The 18,426-nt window shown below is 38.0% G+C and overlaps 2 protein-coding genes across 3 annotated transcripts in view; one reads left to right on the top strand and one right to left on the bottom strand.

The window, feature by feature from the left end:
* Window positions 1–340: 340 nt before the first annotated feature.
* LOC139964442 (proliferation-associated protein 2G4-like) lies at window positions 341–17,547 on the bottom strand. 2 transcript variants are annotated; one of them, XR_011791972.1, is made up of 11 exons: window positions 17,391–17,547; window positions 12,584–12,709; window positions 10,818–10,923; window positions 10,085–10,247; window positions 9,562–9,704; window positions 6,858–7,067; window positions 5,767–5,861; window positions 4,333–4,460; window positions 3,458–3,511; window positions 1,468–2,736; window positions 341–1,406 (listed from the first exon to the last, which is right to left on the bottom strand). XR_011791972.1 is itself a non-coding variant. In XM_071965999.1 (10 exons), the coding sequence occupies exons 1-10, from the start codon at window positions 17,476–17,478 to the stop codon at window positions 2,668–2,670; spliced, it is 1,182 nt and encodes a 393-aa protein (XP_071822100.1). In that variant the 5' UTR covers window positions 17,479–17,547; the 3' UTR covers window positions 341–2,667. The 2 variants fall into 2 exon arrangements, 1 of the variants encoding a protein (XP_071822100.1); XM_071965999.1 differs by having other exon boundaries at window positions 341–2,736.
* The window catches only part of LOC139964440 (carboxypeptidase D-like), an 18,293-nt gene continuing 14,606 nt past the window's right edge, over window positions 14,740–18,426 (top strand). Inside the window, exon 1 of the mRNA XM_071965996.1 lies at window positions 14,740–14,890. The gene's annotated coding sequence lies outside the window, so the exon portion shown is untranslated. The remainder of the gene's footprint in view (window positions 14,891–18,426) is intronic.

The following is an 18,426-nucleotide window of genomic DNA, read 5'->3' as shown; positions in this document are numbered from 1 at the left end:
TCTATCTCTATATATCTGTCTATCTCTATCTATCTGTCTATCTCTATATATCTGTCTATCTCTATATATCTGTCTATCTCTATATATCTGTCTATCTCTATATATCTATCTATCTCTATCTATTTGTCTATCTCTATCTGTCTATCTCTATATATCTATCTATCTATCTCTATATATCTGTCTATCTATATCTGTCTGTCTATCTCTATATATCTGTCTATCTCTATTTATATCTGTCTATTTCTATCTGCCTATATACATCTGTCTATCTATATATCTATCTAAATCTCTATGAATGAAAATTTTACACTGACACAAAAACGACAATCAAGACTCCCTGTTTATGCACAAAATCTATTTTCCCAAAAGGGGTGTATGTATTTCTCTTTTCATGGCATGTAGGGTCACAAAGTCATGATGAGCTCAACGCCAATTACAGGGAAATGATAACCAAACTTATACCTTAATCCAGTAACATGAGTATTTGGGGCTCCGATTTTATGATAACATTCATCAACAATTTCACCCTCACCCCCCCCCCCAACCAATACTATAACCATGACATCATGAATCTGCTCAACACTCCTACAAACTTAACATTTCTAAAAAACGCTGCAGCAATCCCTGCAGTAAGCCAATAGCGCTTAAAACTGACACTTTGTAAGTAAACCACTAGCTAACAATATACAGTTTATAAACTTAAACATCTTCCTTAAACGCTTAAGAATTGTAAACAAAGTTCGTCTATATAACCACAAAAAGGAAAACAGCTAAAAGGTATTCTTTTTCAATCTATCACATGCCCTTTGCAATCTACCACAAAGCAAACACAAATAAACACATTTCATACACCTGCCTTATTGAAATTTAGTTCCTCCACTCCAGGAAAAGGCACAATTTGGTAACATCGTACAGGTTCAAAAGTTTACTATAAACACGCAACAAATATTGCTTCACGAGTAACACGGGTCAGGTTTCTTGAAACATTCTGGGGCCATAGAAAGCTCCACGTATTTCTACCGAAGCTTTACAACATCATCTTCTCACACTACACACACTCTCTCATTTTGCAATTTTGATGTTGCCTAAAGTGTACTTTTACAACCCATACGTCATTTACGGTACCCTCCTAACAGTGTATCAGCAGACACAACACAAAACATGTTAAATGGGAATGTTGTTGTTGTTGATATCTTAACAACATGTCCAGATTGCAAACTTATTGATAATTTCGATACACTTACTTCCATTTTTGTTAGCAAAACTTAGGCGTTAAAAAAAACGAAAAACCATAATAAATGAGGAAACACAAATAATAATAATCACTTTATCACATAATGGTGAAGGATTACATCTCCACACCGTAAATGTCAAAGCAACACTCACATAAGACTACTAGTCAGCACCTGGAGATGTCACAATACACAGTCAGGGCAGATAGGGTATCTGGAAACCACTAGTCAGCACCTGGATATGTCATACTACACACTGTCAGGGCAGATAGGGTATCTGGAAACCACTATTCAGCACCCGGTGTTGTCATACTACACAGTCAGGGCAGATAGGGTATCTGGAAACCACTAGTCATCACCTGGAGATATCATACTACACTGTCAGGGCAGATAGGGTATCTGGAAACCACTAGTCAACACCTGGAGATATCATACTACACTGTCAGGGCAGATAGCGTATCTGGAAACCACTAGTCAGCAACTAGAGATGTCATACTACACTGTCAGGGCAGATGGGGTATCTGGAAACATCAGTTCATACTCCAATCCACCAGACTCATCACAGGAACAAATCAAACTAGAAATTGCAGCTTTTACAAAGTAGAGAAAAACATTTCATTCAATTTGTGGGAAACAGTTTTGAGCAGTGTGTGCAGGGAGGGGGTGGCAACTCATTTGTCACATTTTTTTTCAATAGAATGAGGAGTACGTAAATATTACTTGACTTTGGGCTTGGTTTAAACTATAAATTTCAGTACCAACTAACAGCTTTAGAAGCTCTTTTTTGATTCTTTTTTGATTTTTTAATTTCAGATGAATCGAAACATTTTTGTTGGAACTTTACATATTGTGTAACAAGTTTTGGAACAATTCTGAAAGTTTGATCATCACAAAAAAAAGTCAACAAAAAGTAATTATTGGAATTATCAGGAGACTTTCACCCCACATTTGCAGTCTAAATTACTACACATGGTTTACATTCCTAGGAAAGTTTGGCCAAAACAGTGAAATCATGAATCAGCTGATACATCAAAACTTGAAAACAACAAAGACTTTTTTCGGCCGAATGCATTTTAATTTTGATAATGAACTAATGCAGAACTCTCCCTAGACAAACAAAACACAAATGAGTGAAGCAAAGAGACCCACAAGCTATAAGCCCAATTCATTACAGAAGTCAGGTTAACTCTCATCCACAACTAAGACAGTCAAAAACCGAAAGAAGAAGAAGAAAAAAATATATAAGAAGAGAAAAAAGTTGGTCAAAATAGAAACCACCGTCGTGGTCACCAAACAACTGGCCATGGGTGCTTGTGGGGTTGTCTGTCCCTGTGAAGCTTTGATGACTTGATGGCTACTCCCTGCTGGTGACATGGTAAGAACAACACCTTAAGTTCCTTAACAGCCTGTCCCCATGAATGTTCATCATGGTACATCACTCATCAGCTTTGACCAATTGTGGAGCTTCCTTGCCTTCGGCCGCTTCAGCAGCCTTGTGAGCAGCCTGCAGAAATGAAAGATAAGCTCATGTTTTAAGCAAATTTTTGGCAGCAAATGTTTTCAGCAAAAACATTGACCGGGAAAATTCCCTGAGTCATAAATTTGCACTTTCGGCTTGGCTTGTAACTTTGTGCAACTGTACAGTACCCCAATAAGTAAGGGTACCCCTAATTAGCAAGGGAAATTTTGTGTACCACAATTTAGTGTGAATTGTTTTTGTTCTGCTTACAAATCACCCATTGTTCTTCGTTTCTGGGCAATTTCATTGGAATGAAGTAAAAGATTCTACTGTCAGATAACAAACTGTTTGTTCCCTTTGTAAACAGTACCAACAGATTGTAACAAATTCTGTTACAAGTTGCAAACTTTACCTGACGTCATCATGTATATAATGAAGATATAAATGTTCATATTTTAAAACTAACAGTGCTAATCTTTAAAACTAACAGTGCTATCCATTGAAACTAACAATGCTATCCTTTAAAGCTGACAATACTATCCTTTAAAACTAACAGTGCTATCCTATAAAACTATCATTGCTTTCCATTGAAACTAACAATGCTTTCCTTTAAAACTAACATTGCTATCCTTTGAAACTACTGAACTGCAACTGAAAATGCCAAACTATCGCTTGAAACGAATAATCTGATGTCAGAGGTAACAACACTTTTTCAGCAAGAAAAACTATGCAAATGGACTTCAGAGACCATCTAACAGGGCCATACCTTTTTCCGCATCTTTTTCAAGTTCCTCTTACTAACGGAAGTTTGTAATAAGGCCTTGGGAGAGAAAGAAAGCAAAAACAACTCTTTGTTACTGAAATTATCAAACAAGATTTGCTTTCACTCTCGAGAGGTCATTAGATTGTGCCACTCGACTGAACCTTCCAAATCTGACTACTGAGAGTTTTGCTCAAGACATTTAAGTCTCGTTTTGGCTTTTGATAGTACCTGTAGAGAACCATCAATGGGTAAATATATTTGTGAGTGATGAATGAGGCACATTCTACGCATCATGGTGAAATTAATAGTCATTGCCTTCATGATATTGAGATATAACAACATCTGAAATCGATTGATTTCGCACCAAGAGTGACCTAGAAGCAAACGGCGTGATGTCACAAACGAACGCACTAACCAAGTCTTTTAAAATCCAAAATAAACCAAATCGTTTGGCTGCGTTTAAGTTTTGAGACGGTTCCAGCCTAACCAATGACATTACTACCGCCTGGGTAAAAAAAAATGTTGGCGGATTCTTGTGGAACCATCGAACATTGGCTAGGCTAGGCTAGTAAGGAGTAATGAAAGGCTAGTTCATAGTTGAATTAACTGAAATCACATCCTAATCAATATTGATAAACTTGAGCCATATTCAGACTGTCATGACACTCCTGAGGCTGTCAGGTGATCTAGCAAGTTGCCATGGAGACAGACATATTTTCAGACAATGAGGGGTCATAATCAATAATAATAATAGATAAAAGGTAAATAATCATAAATTGATAGAACGATCAGACGGTCAGCCAACGATGTGGGGGTCATCCGATAAAGTTGCCATGGAGACAAGAGACCTATTTTGCAGGCAAAGAGAGGTAACTCACCAACATATCCTTGTCCTCAATCTTCTTTTCAGATTCGTATCCCGAGACGTCCACTGGGGCTTGTGTTATTCGGAGAGGACCGTTGGGCATTAAGAGTACCGTGAACTTGAACTGAGCCACAAACTCACCTTCGAAAAAATATGAGAGAGAATAAAATGTTAAAATTGGTTTCAAAACTTGTGGTCCAACAAAACAAGCCCTCCTCACACCTGCCAAAAATAGTAGATTTTCCAATTAGTCACTACTAGTGCTTACTAAATGAGAGTCCAAATGGAGTAGTCTAGGGTGACCCCTATCAGTCCAAGTTTTCACTGTTGATGTATCCTTGCCATTTCCTGTAGTTAACAGGGATGAGCCTGATGTAGATAAAAATCACGGACACTTTGCAAAAATTGCGGTATAGGCTCCAGTTTGCGTATGCTACAGTGTGTTAGGATAATAGTTTTTGTCCCGGAGGTAGAACTGAAATCACGGATATTCCGCGAATTCGCGGAAAAACTCATGCCTGGGCTAAACATGCTTTCTTTTTTCAGCTCTCAAAGTGCCAAGCAAACTAGACACCCAATCAAGCTTAAATTTCTCCCAATTTATTAATAGGTACATCTAATCACATTGACTATTGTTCAAAACAGAGAGATTTTATCAAAGGACAAGTTTCAGAAATTTAAAAGGGGTGACAAACCCAACTATCGACTTATGGCACATATAATAGTGATCTTTTTGAAGAAAAAACAGCAAAGATTTTTTTTATAGAAAAATCAGTTTAGGAGACATCGAAGTTTAAAAGTCATTTCCAACAGCTTTCATTTTGTTAATCTGTGAATTTATTGTGCCACAAGAATCAGAAACCTTTTTTTACTATCTCCATGGTTTTCTTTTCTATTTTTCAAGGTAAACTGTCAATATTGTTGAGACTGAAAACAACCCCAATGTCATCATCAGGTCATATTAAGAGCTTCAATATTTTAGATCCAATATTTGCAAAACCCCAATTTTTCATTACACAAAATAAAAATTTTAATAAAGAAAACATTTTTTTTTAACCAAATGTGGCTCAATGATGTCATATTTTGATTTGTTCAAGTCTTCAGCCTTGTGTGCGAAAAGAACATTAAATCAGTGATTATCTCGGACTTAATGACATTAGATTCTTCTTAGCTGTTTTAAGAAGTTGTTCATGACAGTTATCTCTATCACATAGACCAATAATGATGGTAAGGGTTTAGGGTCTCCTTTGAAAAAAATAATTTTGCCAAACAACCAATTTATCTTGTCTTTTAGGGGTAATTTAATTGTTTTGTTTTCCTCCTTTAAATAACACATGAGGTGCACCCCTCCATCTCCCTCAACAATGAAAAGGTAAACATGAAATGCACAAACACTGAATGGCAATGATAACCTTCCAGAGATCCTTGTAGACTTTTAGTCACTTACCTTCCTTCTCATAGAAGACGGGGTATGGTTCCACCAAGCTGTGCTTTACACACTCCACGACACCGAGGCGGGCCCTTCCCTCATCTTCAAACCCTCTGCAGAGAAACAGAGACAAATGTAGTACGATAATAAGATGATCTATTTAAAACAACATGAAGGAAGTATTTCTTCTTCCACATATTATATGAAACAAATATTATAAGACATATCAAATATGTACTTGTACTAAATGTAGGAAACATCACAAAGTCTGATCAATTCACCATAACACCACAACTTCACATGGAAATTTACAACATTCCAAATACAGAAGAGTTCTAAATACTCAAGTGTGAGGTTACACTTATCAAGATAAAAAGAAATTCCAGTTTGGCAATATTTTTTAAATGTCCCCCCCCCCCCATTTTTTTCTTTTCTAACACAACTAGCATTCAGCTCCAATCTTATCACTCAGTGGAACAAACACAGAAACATTGCTGGAATGTTCATGATAACAAACACCATAACAACATCACAAATTATCCAACGATACTGAATGAGAAGCTGCCTCTTCCACAACAATTTCTAATCGTATATCAATGGGGTTTGCAACACAAGTTTATAGAAGATAAATCAGTTATCAGTATAACCTACACGAAGCATGAAACTCAAATAATTTTGCTCATCAGCTACACCATGGGTCAATCAGCATTTTGATCCAATTCATCTTATATTAATCTTCCAAATTGTCCACAGGACACATGAATAATCCAAATCATAAAGCTATAAGCATATGCCAGTAGCTAATTACGTACTCATTCAGAGTCTTAATTTGTTTTCTTACTTTGTAATTTATTCTTTAAGAGGGAATAAAAAATTAGATAATGAAAGTGAATAAAGAAACAGAAAGATGTGTACAACAACGCTTGTGGACAATTTTAATAGGCAAAACCAGAAAAATTACCCAAGAATTTGGCCAAGAAATCCTACTTTCTCCAACACTTTTTTGAGACGTTGGCCTCACAGGGCACAACTTCATGCCACCTTTCACTCACACAGTTCAACCATCCTAGAATTGAAAAAGTCGGTCGCGGTTACAGCAGCATACGTACCGTAACGTAAATGGCATGACCGTGAATCGGTTGGAGACGTCGCTGTAGAACACTCTTGACGTCTTCGACTTGAGGTTGTATTTGGCATCCGTTTTCTTAAAGACTGTCGTCCTGGTGTCCCCCTCTTTACTCTTGCCCTCCCCGGTGCTCACTAGGACGTCCACTGCGTACACCTCGTTCATCTCCAGGCTGCACTTCTCATGCTCACGTCTGAAAGTAAAAGAATGCGCTCGTGGGGTTAAAAAACAAAAACAAAAACACTCGTTGTTACTAGACCCTGATGATTTGTTTAATCATATTGATTGATCGATAGAGGAAAGCCTAAGAAGGATATTCTAATGGCTAATATTGATTCACAAATCTCGAGGTAGGGAGAGGATATGGAGATGTGGTTTTGAACTAACAGCGTAGCATAGCTTTCTCTGCCAGGAAGACATCACAGACCAGATACCGGGAGCAATTTCCCGAGTGCGCTAGAGTTTAGCCAGTCCAATAGGTTACAGTCAATCAACCATTTCTTGAGATAGGGACGAGATATTTGAGGTCAAGGTTTTCAAACTAACAGTGTTGAATGGATTTCTTCTTCTTCTTGTAAGAGTTACATTGTCTGCTACTGGAATATCTGCTTAAAGCAGCATTTTGCATCCTTTTCTATGATATTTCCCAACCTCACTGAATCCACTATGCCATAACGACATACATAACTAGCTTCAAATGGTGGCATAAAAGTCGAAAAATTTGCAACTTTCAACTTTGTTTTTCTCCAAGATATTTTCCGTTGGGATCCCATCATATGAATATTTAAACACTACGAACGTCATTGACCAATACATAATCCAACACCAAGCTTGATTTGTGTACAGTCTATATGGCAGTTGTACCAGGGAGTTCTATAACAACTCCCTGGTTGTGCCAACACAAAGTCTTGAATGTATTTTTAGCAACGGATCATAACTAAACCTGCATCTCTGATTGGTTGAATTCAAACTAGTGGGTTTGAAGGGAACTGTATGCAATTAATTTTAAATGTGGAATTTTGTGGTGGATACTTTTCTCATTCTCTGCAAATATCCTTAATTACTCGCCAATTATCGCTGTTAGCAGGGAAAAATTTGGCTGATATCTTAGTTTGCTGTTTTGTGATTGATATATGTGAAAAACTCGATGGCATGTCAAAAAAAATAGAAAACAGCGACCAAACGCAAAATGCTGCTTTAATGCACGGCTGGATGACTTTTGAGAGCATATTCCAATTCTCAACTGATACTAGTGTTTACACGGGTCCAAAAATCGGGAACCGGGTACCCGAGGGCCGTTACCCGTCGGGTATCCGGGTACCCGGAAAAAATTGTTTACCCTCCTGTATCACGATTTTCAAGAAATTACATATTGGATGCTGTAATAAATGCATTATATTCTCTACTGACAATGTTTTCATGTTCAAATACTTGGGTTTAAGATAAGGTATAAAACCTTCCTCAATTTTTATTTGCTTTTGTTTCTTTCATTAACTTGTTAATAAATTAATTATTTAATTATAATTAGCATTACTACTAACATCGCACTGCCGCCGCTGCTTATGCTTGCTCGTGCACGTCTATTGGATCAAACCATATAAATATTCAATTTAGCTCTTAAACAGTTGTTACTACTACTACTATCTATTATGCAGGCCCAGGGTTCGCATTAGCCGCGAGATTGCGCGATTCACGCAATTTGATCGCATTTGGAAGAAACGATTAGTAAAAAGCCACTTGCGATTACTATTTTTTAGTTATCCCGTCTATAATCCATAAACATCTCGTAAAATTCCTTGTCAGCCTTTCCTTCTATGAAATAAACGAATGAATAAATAATACTTTCTTCCACATGGTAGCCTAACACCACACTAAGTCAATGAGAAATCTAGCTAAGCCTAACCATCTGTTTATTTGCTGCAGTTGTGACGCAGTTATAAGACATCCATGGAATACTTTCGTTATTGCTGTTACGTTCGACCACATGGTTGCCTAACACCACACTAAGTCAATGGGGGTAATGTAGCCTAGCCATTTGTTTATTAGCTGAAATTGTGACGCAGTTATAAGATATCTATGGAAAGCTTTCATTATTGCTGCTATCTTCGAACACATGGTAGCCTAACAACACACTAAGTCAATGGGAAATCTGCCTAACCATCGGTTTGCAATTTTTTTTTTAAACAATCACACTTTGCGTAGGATTCGGGTATCAAATTGGGAACCGGGTAGTATCACGTCGGGCGGGTACTTTCGTTATTGCTGTTATCTTCGACCACATTGTAGCCTAACATCACACAAAGTCAATGGGAAATCTGCCTAACCGTCGGTTTGCCAATTTTTTTTTTTTTTTTTTTTAAATCACACTTTGCGTAGGATTCGGGTAATAAATTAGGAACCGGGTAGGATCGCGTCGGGCGGGTACCCGGATAACCCGTGCAAACACTAACTGATACGTATCAATTTCTTGAGTTTTGAGTTAAGCGAGAGTGCAAACGACCATCTGAGAGGGCTGAATTGATAATGCCCCCCACAGGGCTGAATTAATGATGCCCCCGCCCCCCCAACCCCCTTAATTAAGAAGGACTACATAGAGAAGACGTTTTTTTAGGAGAATGTCACCAAGATCCCACGGGTAGAGTGTTCAGTGATCAATCCCACATTAGCAAATATCCAAAGATAAATACCTTTGTTCGTCTGTTGGGTTTTGTATGATACTCTTCTCCCCGTTAATAACGTGTTGCTTTAACTGATGTGATAACATGCCCTGGATTGGTTGGCACTCGAAAGATTCCGAAACCTTCTGAATAACCTCTGTGACATCATAGTTCTTTGAAAAAGAGACGAAAACGGGTTTATTTGAAAGCTGGTTATAGATTTTGATTTATTTTTTTTACTCATTCTTAAGCTTTTTTTTCCCACTTGTAAACGACTCACACATTTATTTCGTAGCATAGATTTATTCCATTTCAAATAATCAAGCAAAGGGGTTACAAGTTCCCCCCCCCCCCCTCACTAGCCTTCTCTGAAGCCTGCATAAATGTGCTTTCATTTTACAAGCTCAAGTTTCAAGTAAGAATGTGTGACATTCCAAACCTAGATTGGACTGTCTTTTTAGGAGTCTGAAACCTAGCCAAAGTTCTCGCAAATGCCAGCCTTTCTTCCTTCCAACCTACTGAAGAACGAAAAAATCTTGCCCATCGTACTCACCTCGACTTCTTGCTTGAGCTTCCGAAGAACGGCTTCTGCGCTGTTATGAGCCGCTAATATTGCATCAGCTCGTCTGTCTTTGACCTTGTTGTCCTTAGAGGCACCGACGACGAAAGAATACGCACATACAGCCACAAAGCCATCGATATGAGCACCCAAATCCCTGCAGGAGTAGCATATCAAAAAAATATATTTAAAAAAAAAGAACACATTTTAGAGAGTTCCAACACAGGAGTAATACAATTTCTCAAAGGACCATAGAAACAATTCAGCTTAAAGAGCACATATTTCTAGCCAAAATTTGATATGCGGGACAAACTACTTGAATGATTTTTGCTTTTTGAGTTGTCTGAACAGCATATTTGGTTGTCCAACAGAAACAATCAATATTTACACTGAAAGAGAGATGTGTAGGTTTGGAGAGTACAACTCCAGCATTGGGCTTGTAAAACTCCCCCTTCTGGTTGGATCATAGGCCCGACCAAGAGAGTTACCAATTTATCATTTTTACCTCCTTGAGGGCATTTAGTTATGATACAATCTGAATTTGATGTAAAACAGCTAGTCGTCCATTTCACTACCTACAAAGCTGATTTTGGTTGTCCGAACAGATATTGGTTATCTCAGACATTTTCATCGCTTATGGGCTTCACTATTTCTAGTCAAGCAAATCTAGCACATTATCTTGCTCATGTTTTGGCTTCATGATGAGTAAATAAGAGCTGGGACTTACACTTTCACTAAATCTCCCTCTTTGAACTCTACTTCTTTGTCGCTTCGAAGAGGAGAAAAGTGGCACACACAGTTGTTGATGGAAATGCATGTAGGGAAGGCAATGCCTGGAAGAAAAGATCAAAAGAAAAGTGACATTTGAACTCTTGGGAATTTTGAAAAAGAAAAAATTGCCTGCATGGTGAAAAAAAATCGATTCTACACAAAATGCAACCAAGTTTACTCCACACACATACAGTAGTCCCAATTCTTTGTTCTGACACACAGGTATGAAAATTAGTGTTTACACAGGTCCAAAAATCGGGAACCGGGTACCCGAGAGCCGCTACCCGTCGGGTATCCGTGTGAGCTTGCCTGCATGGTGAAAAAAAATTGATTCTACACAAAATGCAACCAAGTTTACTCCACACACATACAGTAGTCCCAATTCTTTGTTCTGACACACAGGTATGAAAATTAGTGTTTACACAGGTCCAAAAATCGGGAACCGGGTACCCGAGAGCCGCTACCCGTCGGGTATCCGTGTGAGCTTGCCTGCATGGTGAAAAAAAATAGATTCTACACAAAATGCAACCAAGTTTACTCCACACTAATAGTCCCAATTCTTTGTTCTGACACACATGTATGAAAATTAATGTTTACACAGGTCCAAAATTTGGGAACCGGGTACCTGAGAGCCGCTACCCGTCGGGTATCCGTGTGAGCTTGCCTGCATGGTGAAAAAAAAAAGATTCTACACAAATGCAACCAAGTTTACTCCACACACAGTCCCAATTCTTTGTTCTGACACACATGTATGAAAATTAGTGTTTACACAGGTCCAAAAATCGGGAACCGGGTACCCGAGAGCCGCTACCCGTTGGGTATCCGTGTACCCGGAAAAAATTATTTACCCTCGTGTATCACGATTTTCAAGAAATTACATATTGGATACTATAATAAATGAATTATATTCTCTACTGACAATGGTTTCATGTACAAATACGTAGGTGTAAGATAAGGTATAAAATCTTCCTCAATAATTTCTATTTGCTTTTGTTTCTTTCATTAACTTGTTAATAACTTGTGTAAAAGTAAGTTGGCCTGAAGTTTGTTAATAACTTCATATAATTAACATCACTACTAACATCGCACTCCCGCCGCTGCTTATGCTTGCTCTCCACCTCTATTGGATCAGACCATATATCTATCCCAATTTAGCTCTTAAACAGTTGTTACTACTACTATCTTTTATGCAGGCCCAAGGTTCGCATTAGCGACGAGATTGCGCGATTCGCGCAATTTGATCGCATTTGGAATAAACGATTAGTAAAAAGCCACTTGCGATTATTATTTTTAGTTATCCCGTCTTTAATCCATTAACATCTCGTAAAATTCCCTGTCAGTCTTTCCTTCTATGAAAAAAAGGAATGATAAATAATAATTGTGAGAATTCTTTTAGTTTCTCCCACATGGTAGCCTAACACCACACTAAGTCAATGGGGAAAATCTAACCTATACCGCTGAAATTGTGACGCAAGATATCCATGGAATACTTTCATTATTGCTGTTACGTTCGACCACATGGTTGCCTAACACTCCTATAAATTTATGAGTAGAATTATATTACAGAAGACGTCATTCTCCACAATCCCTAGTTGACGGGTCTGACATACCGTGTAACGGAATAAGTGTTATCTGTAAACGATAAAACGGTGCAATCATTCTGTACTGGTAAAATGGTGCAACACTACATTTGATTAAAAAAAACGTGTTCTTTCAAAGTACCTTTTTTGATGTCCTTATTCTTGTAAACTTTGCCTGTTTCCTCCAAGAGTCTGTTATCACCAAACTCACAAATCTCCAAGACCTTCTTGCCAGGAGCTATGGCCGCATGTACCTCCTTCAGGATACCTGTAAGATCATTCAAAGTAGAGCATGTATGACACAGTATACAAATGTACAGTATGACACACAGAACACAAATGTATAACACACACCATACAAATGTATGACACACAGCAAAATATGTATAACACACACCATACAAATGTATGACACAGTATACAAATGTACAGTATGACACACAGAACACAAATGTATAACACACACCATACAAATGTATGACACACAGCAAAATATGTATAACACACACCATACAAATGTATGTCACAGAATAGAAATGTACAACACAGAATAGAAATGTAAAACACACACCATACAAATGTATGACACACAGAATAGAAATGTACAACACAGAATACAAATGTATAACACACACCATACAAATGTATGACACACAGAATAGAAATGTGTGACACATAGAATACAAATGTATACCACACACCATACAAATGTATGACACACAGAATAGAAATGTACAACACAGAATACAAATGTATAACACACACCATACAAATGTATGACACAGAATAGAAATGTACAACACAGAATAGAAATGTATAACACACCATACAAATGTATGACACAGAATAGAAATGCACAACACAGAATACAAATGTATAACACACACCATACAATGTATGACACAGAATAGAAATGTACGACACACAGAATAGAAATGTATAACACACACCATACATACAAATGTATGACACACCATGACACCATACAAATGTATGTTGTATGACACGCAGTACAAATGTATGACACACCATGACACCATACAAATGTATGTCACAGAATACAAATGTGTGACACACAGAATACAAATGTATAACACACACCATACAAATGTATGACACAGAATACAAATGTGTGACACACAGAATACAAATGTATAACACAGTAACACACACCATACAAATGTATGACACAGAATAGAAATGTACAACATAGAATACAAATGTGTAACACACACCATACATACAAATGTATGACACAGAATAGAAATGTACAACACAGAATAGAAATGTGTAACACACACCATACATACAAATGTATGACACACCATGACACCATACAAATGTACTGTATGTTGTATGACACGCAGTACAAATGTATGACACACGCCATACAAATGAATGTCATGCACACTACAAATGTACTGCACGCACATTACAAGCTTATACGGGAACAAACATGGTAAATTGCATATACAGATGCACACACAGAGAAAGCAGGCCTAATTGCTATAACAAAATTCAAGGATGAATGCATGACCAGGTTTTTTGAAACCTCAAATTTGTAGGATGCCAAATTTCAACAATATTATTTAATTCCTGATGAGCACAGTAACTCAATGGATAGGAGGGATGTAGAGGGAGGAGGGGGGGGGAGGCTTGAAAAGAAAGATTAAATTGGTATTGCCTGCCAACACCTTGCAAATACTGATAAAATACAAGAAAGGTCCTATGATGCACCCAAAGGGGAGCTCAGAGCTGGTGTTTTAGTCACCAAACATAGACTACAGTGTACAATACATACTGCAGTACTATATTGATTGTTCGTTGTTAGGGTGCTACATTGTTTCGGACAACCAAATTTGATGGTCTGACAAAGCAAAACAAAAATTTTGGCCCTGGCTACATTTCATTCCTATAGTATTCTGTGACAGCTAAACTTGACAGCCTAGGTGATTTTACTTTCCCTTGGGCAGTGAATAGCCTACTGTAGTAACTGTACATAGTAACCCAAACAAAAGATACTGTAGATAAACAGATACTTCATCCCTCTAGGTCTAGGAAAATGTCAGGTTTTAGAATCCCCCTTTATCTTGTGGCCTTTGAGGACCTTATCAATATTACATCTTTATCTCTTCAAGATCTTTCATCGCATTCCCTCGGGTGTCTTGACCTTTGACCTTGTAGCAGCAGGTGATCAGATCACATTTCCCAACAGTTTTATAGAACCATCAAAGGTATTTCCAACGTAACTTTATGACTCTCAAAACTTTGGATGCCACCCCTTTTTGAGGAAAGTTTAACTTTATGAACTACTAGTCTTTCATGGCCAAGAGCTATAACATACTTCTTCTGGGTATTAGTAAGTTGAAAAGCATCACAAAGCTACTGTACACTTGAGGGATAGAGAAGACACAATCTCCAGTCCTTGTTTCCTGCAGAAGACTTACAGGTAATGCCTCTGTTGTTAACCTGTATTTTAGCGTGTAGGGGGATCCAAGCATTTATAGGAAAAGCAAAACTTAAATCGATCTTCAGCTTTACATGAAAGAGATATTTGTACCATACAACTATTCAAAGGAAAACTGTTGTGCCAGCCATTTGGGAGTTATCAGGCTTTGGAAAGTTGTGTAAGTGGGCTGCCATTGTGTATATGTAATGTTACCACTAGGTGTAGAAGCTATTTCAGTCATAGTTGTTCCTTTCATGGCGAATGTAAACGGGTTATGACACTGAGACCAGTGCTTCCAATACAAGATATTCTGATCTTGTTCCGTACGGATGGTTGGTTGTCATGTCCAGTATGTGTTGTTAATACACACTGGAGCAGACTGGCGAAGGGGCCAAATGACATTTTACCATCCAAAACTATATTACTTGTTCTTCCTCCAGACTATATCATATTGCCTTCATCCCTGTTCTCCCAGATAGCACTAATCAGGGATGTAAGTGCAGCCAAAAAAAAAAAAACCGGAAAACTATTCGGAGAAACCGGGGGAATGTCGTCCTAACGCATCCTACTCCTAGCTCTGAATACTTACGCACTATCGTTATGTTAGGCTAGCTCAAAAGTATTAGCGCTAACACATCATAGCCCTAGTTCTGACTACTTACACACTATCGTTATGTTAGGCTAGCTCCAAGTAACTAATACTTCGCAGCAAAATCCGGAATAAAAAACAGTCTCACATTTGAAAGCGATCACGACTATCGACTATCATATGCGTATCCCGTAGATTTAGCCGCTCACAAATATCACAAGCGTTATTTCCGAAACTTATGTCGAGCACCAGCAGTTACGAATCAACATGAATTAGGCAAGGTTTTTCAACGACAGAAATGAGCTATGGCGATTTGAAGTTCGCACGTACGCAACGATGTTCACATGCCACACACAATGTTGTACAGTGCAATGCGATGTGTAACAGGAAATGGTATTTTGGTTGATCGATGAGTGAAAATTGAAGTTAGCTTGCTGCAACGGGCCAGGCATTTTTGCCGCGTTGTGTCTTTGATATTTGTACAATTTTGTGCAACTTTATTGGAATTAAAAAAAAAACGGATTTCCGTAAAAATACGGAAGACTTACATCCTGTCAAAAAAAAACTGGATTTCCGAAAAAAATACGGAAGACTTACATCCCTGTGTAATGTAAATCCTCCATTATATCCCATCAATCCTTTACTTCAGCATGTACATATGGCCTACAGTATTCTGCCTAATCACTGATATTTTATAGTCATCAAGATATCAACTTTAAACCCGGCTCCGTGTTCCACAGTGGCAAAAAGTTAGTCCGATTAGTATCCACAGACTCACCTTGGGTCAAGGAAAACGACCAAGAACATTTTTCGAAAAGAATAGAACTTTTAACATATCGTGTACTGTATGTCAGAGTTATTTTGCATCCGTCAGTCCCCCCAAACTGAAGAAATTAAACTAAAAATATAATTCAACCACAAAAAAACTTGATGATGCTGTATCAAAAATTTACTTTGACTCGGTATCGGTGTAGCCACTTCAAGTTGAAGAAGTTGGGTTAGGAAAATATACAAAAACTTTAGTGCATGATGTACTGTACCAAATAGTTACTATGACTGTTTCATTAGAACTGCTCCTTGAATCCTAGGTGAAGAAATTGGACTTTTTTAAGCTAGAATATTTCTTTTAATGTACTGTCATTTAACTTACATTGTCGATGTATCTAAGTTATAGATCTTTTTCCTCATTACTCATGCATACTTGCTTACAAATCACCCTTGGAGCCACTATGAGTTTAGGTAGCCTCGAAGTTACAGAAAATTTTGACTTTTTTAAGAAGCAACCCAATACATGTTATTTCAACATATGCTTACTGCAAAGCTAAGTAGGCCTAGGCTAGGCCTACTTTAAAAAAAATAGTTTTTTTCTGTAATTGCAACTGTTTCATATGTTCATAAATCCGGCAATGTCTCATACTGCGATTCCACTGAAGAGAATCGGTTGAAAAAGTGTGGGGTATTCTTTTATTACTCCCGAATCCAACTAATGAAAGCCCTGTAATAAACTGCATTAGGTTAGGCCTATCAAAATAGTATGGTTAGCCGAACAATGTACCAACTAACATAAGGTTAAGGGTTTAGACTCAAATATTACTATTTACCATTAGAAAATCCACCAAAATCAAATTCATCTTTACAAAAAAATGCTTTGAAACTTCAAAGAGAGCTGCCCATGTCCAAAATCCCGGGTTCTTTTACCTATGTTATGGCAATTACGACATTATGAGTAATCCATGTCCTATTGTGTAGTGAATAAGGCCTAGCCTACACACGCACATTACACTCCATATTGTATAGTACGGCTTAATGTACTACAATAGTACTGAAACGGTGACTCTTATTATCGCTACTTGACAACTTTACATTCCCTTAAAACTCCTCATTTTCATTCTTTAAACGACTATAACTTACAGTTGACCATATCACCGGCCATTTTATACTTGGTAACGACCAAATCATTGGAAATTGTTAGCTCTTCTTCGGATCCACTATCTGCCATTTCGATAATTCACACGTGGGCTACGGAGTACAACTCACATATATACACAAATGTAGTGCAAACGGCTAGCTGGGATAGTGATTGAATCCGACTAGGACAAGCGCCCGCAATATTTGGCGCCAAATTTGGTAATAGTATTTTCAACGAGGCATATTCATGTCATGTCCCGAACAACTGCGGAACGGAAGGGGGGTGGGGTCCTCTCAAGGGCGGCGGAACCGGGGGACCAGGGGGCACGTGCCCCCACTTTTCCTCAGGTTAAAAATGTGCCCTTTTTCTACATAAAAATTGTAATCTTGATGAATAATGAGTATAGTTTTAATATCCCGCATAACCTACCCCATCCTCGGCGTATTTTGATATATTTCATTTGCCGTGAATGTCAACAATTGCACGTAGTGTCAGGGGGTGGGGACAAACCTGATCGAACCGGCTCCTGCAGGTTAGTATAAGACAAATTTAAACACACTATTGAAATACAACGGCAAGGGTATACAGAAGTCAAGCAATATAAACAGAATGGAAGGCTGCTCCAGACCTGGCAACCCTACCATCCCGGGAGGAGAACAAAGCTATGAAAAAAAGGAAAAATCCCTTCCAAGTGGCTGGGCTCTTCCTAGTCTTGTTAAGACCCTAGTATGAACAGCCTAGTGTACCTTTCTTTTCCACAAAACTATTTTCCCACATCTATTTGCTGTACTGCCCAGAGAAACGCCCGCGACAACGCTCTCGATTGATACTAATAATTTGTGGTATGCATAAGTTCACGCCCCTTTGAGAAATGTCCAAGACGTTTGTATCGGACAGATCCTCGTGCATGTAATGTTAAAAAATATGGGCAAGCACATTCGTGGTATAGGCAGAAACGGACTCTGAGGCATATATACAGTTGCACGTATGGAAAGCTATTTTAACATTTAATCGGGAATTTCAGATATCTTAAATTGT

The sequence above is a fragment of the Apostichopus japonicus genome, chromosome 23, assembly GCF_037975245.1.
Source record: "Apostichopus japonicus isolate 1M-3 chromosome 23, ASM3797524v1, whole genome shotgun sequence".
NCBI classification, from domain to species: domain Eukaryota; kingdom Metazoa; phylum Echinodermata; class Holothuroidea; order Aspidochirotida; family Stichopodidae; genus Apostichopus; species Apostichopus japonicus.
This window is presented reverse-complemented; position numbering and strand designations above follow the sequence as displayed.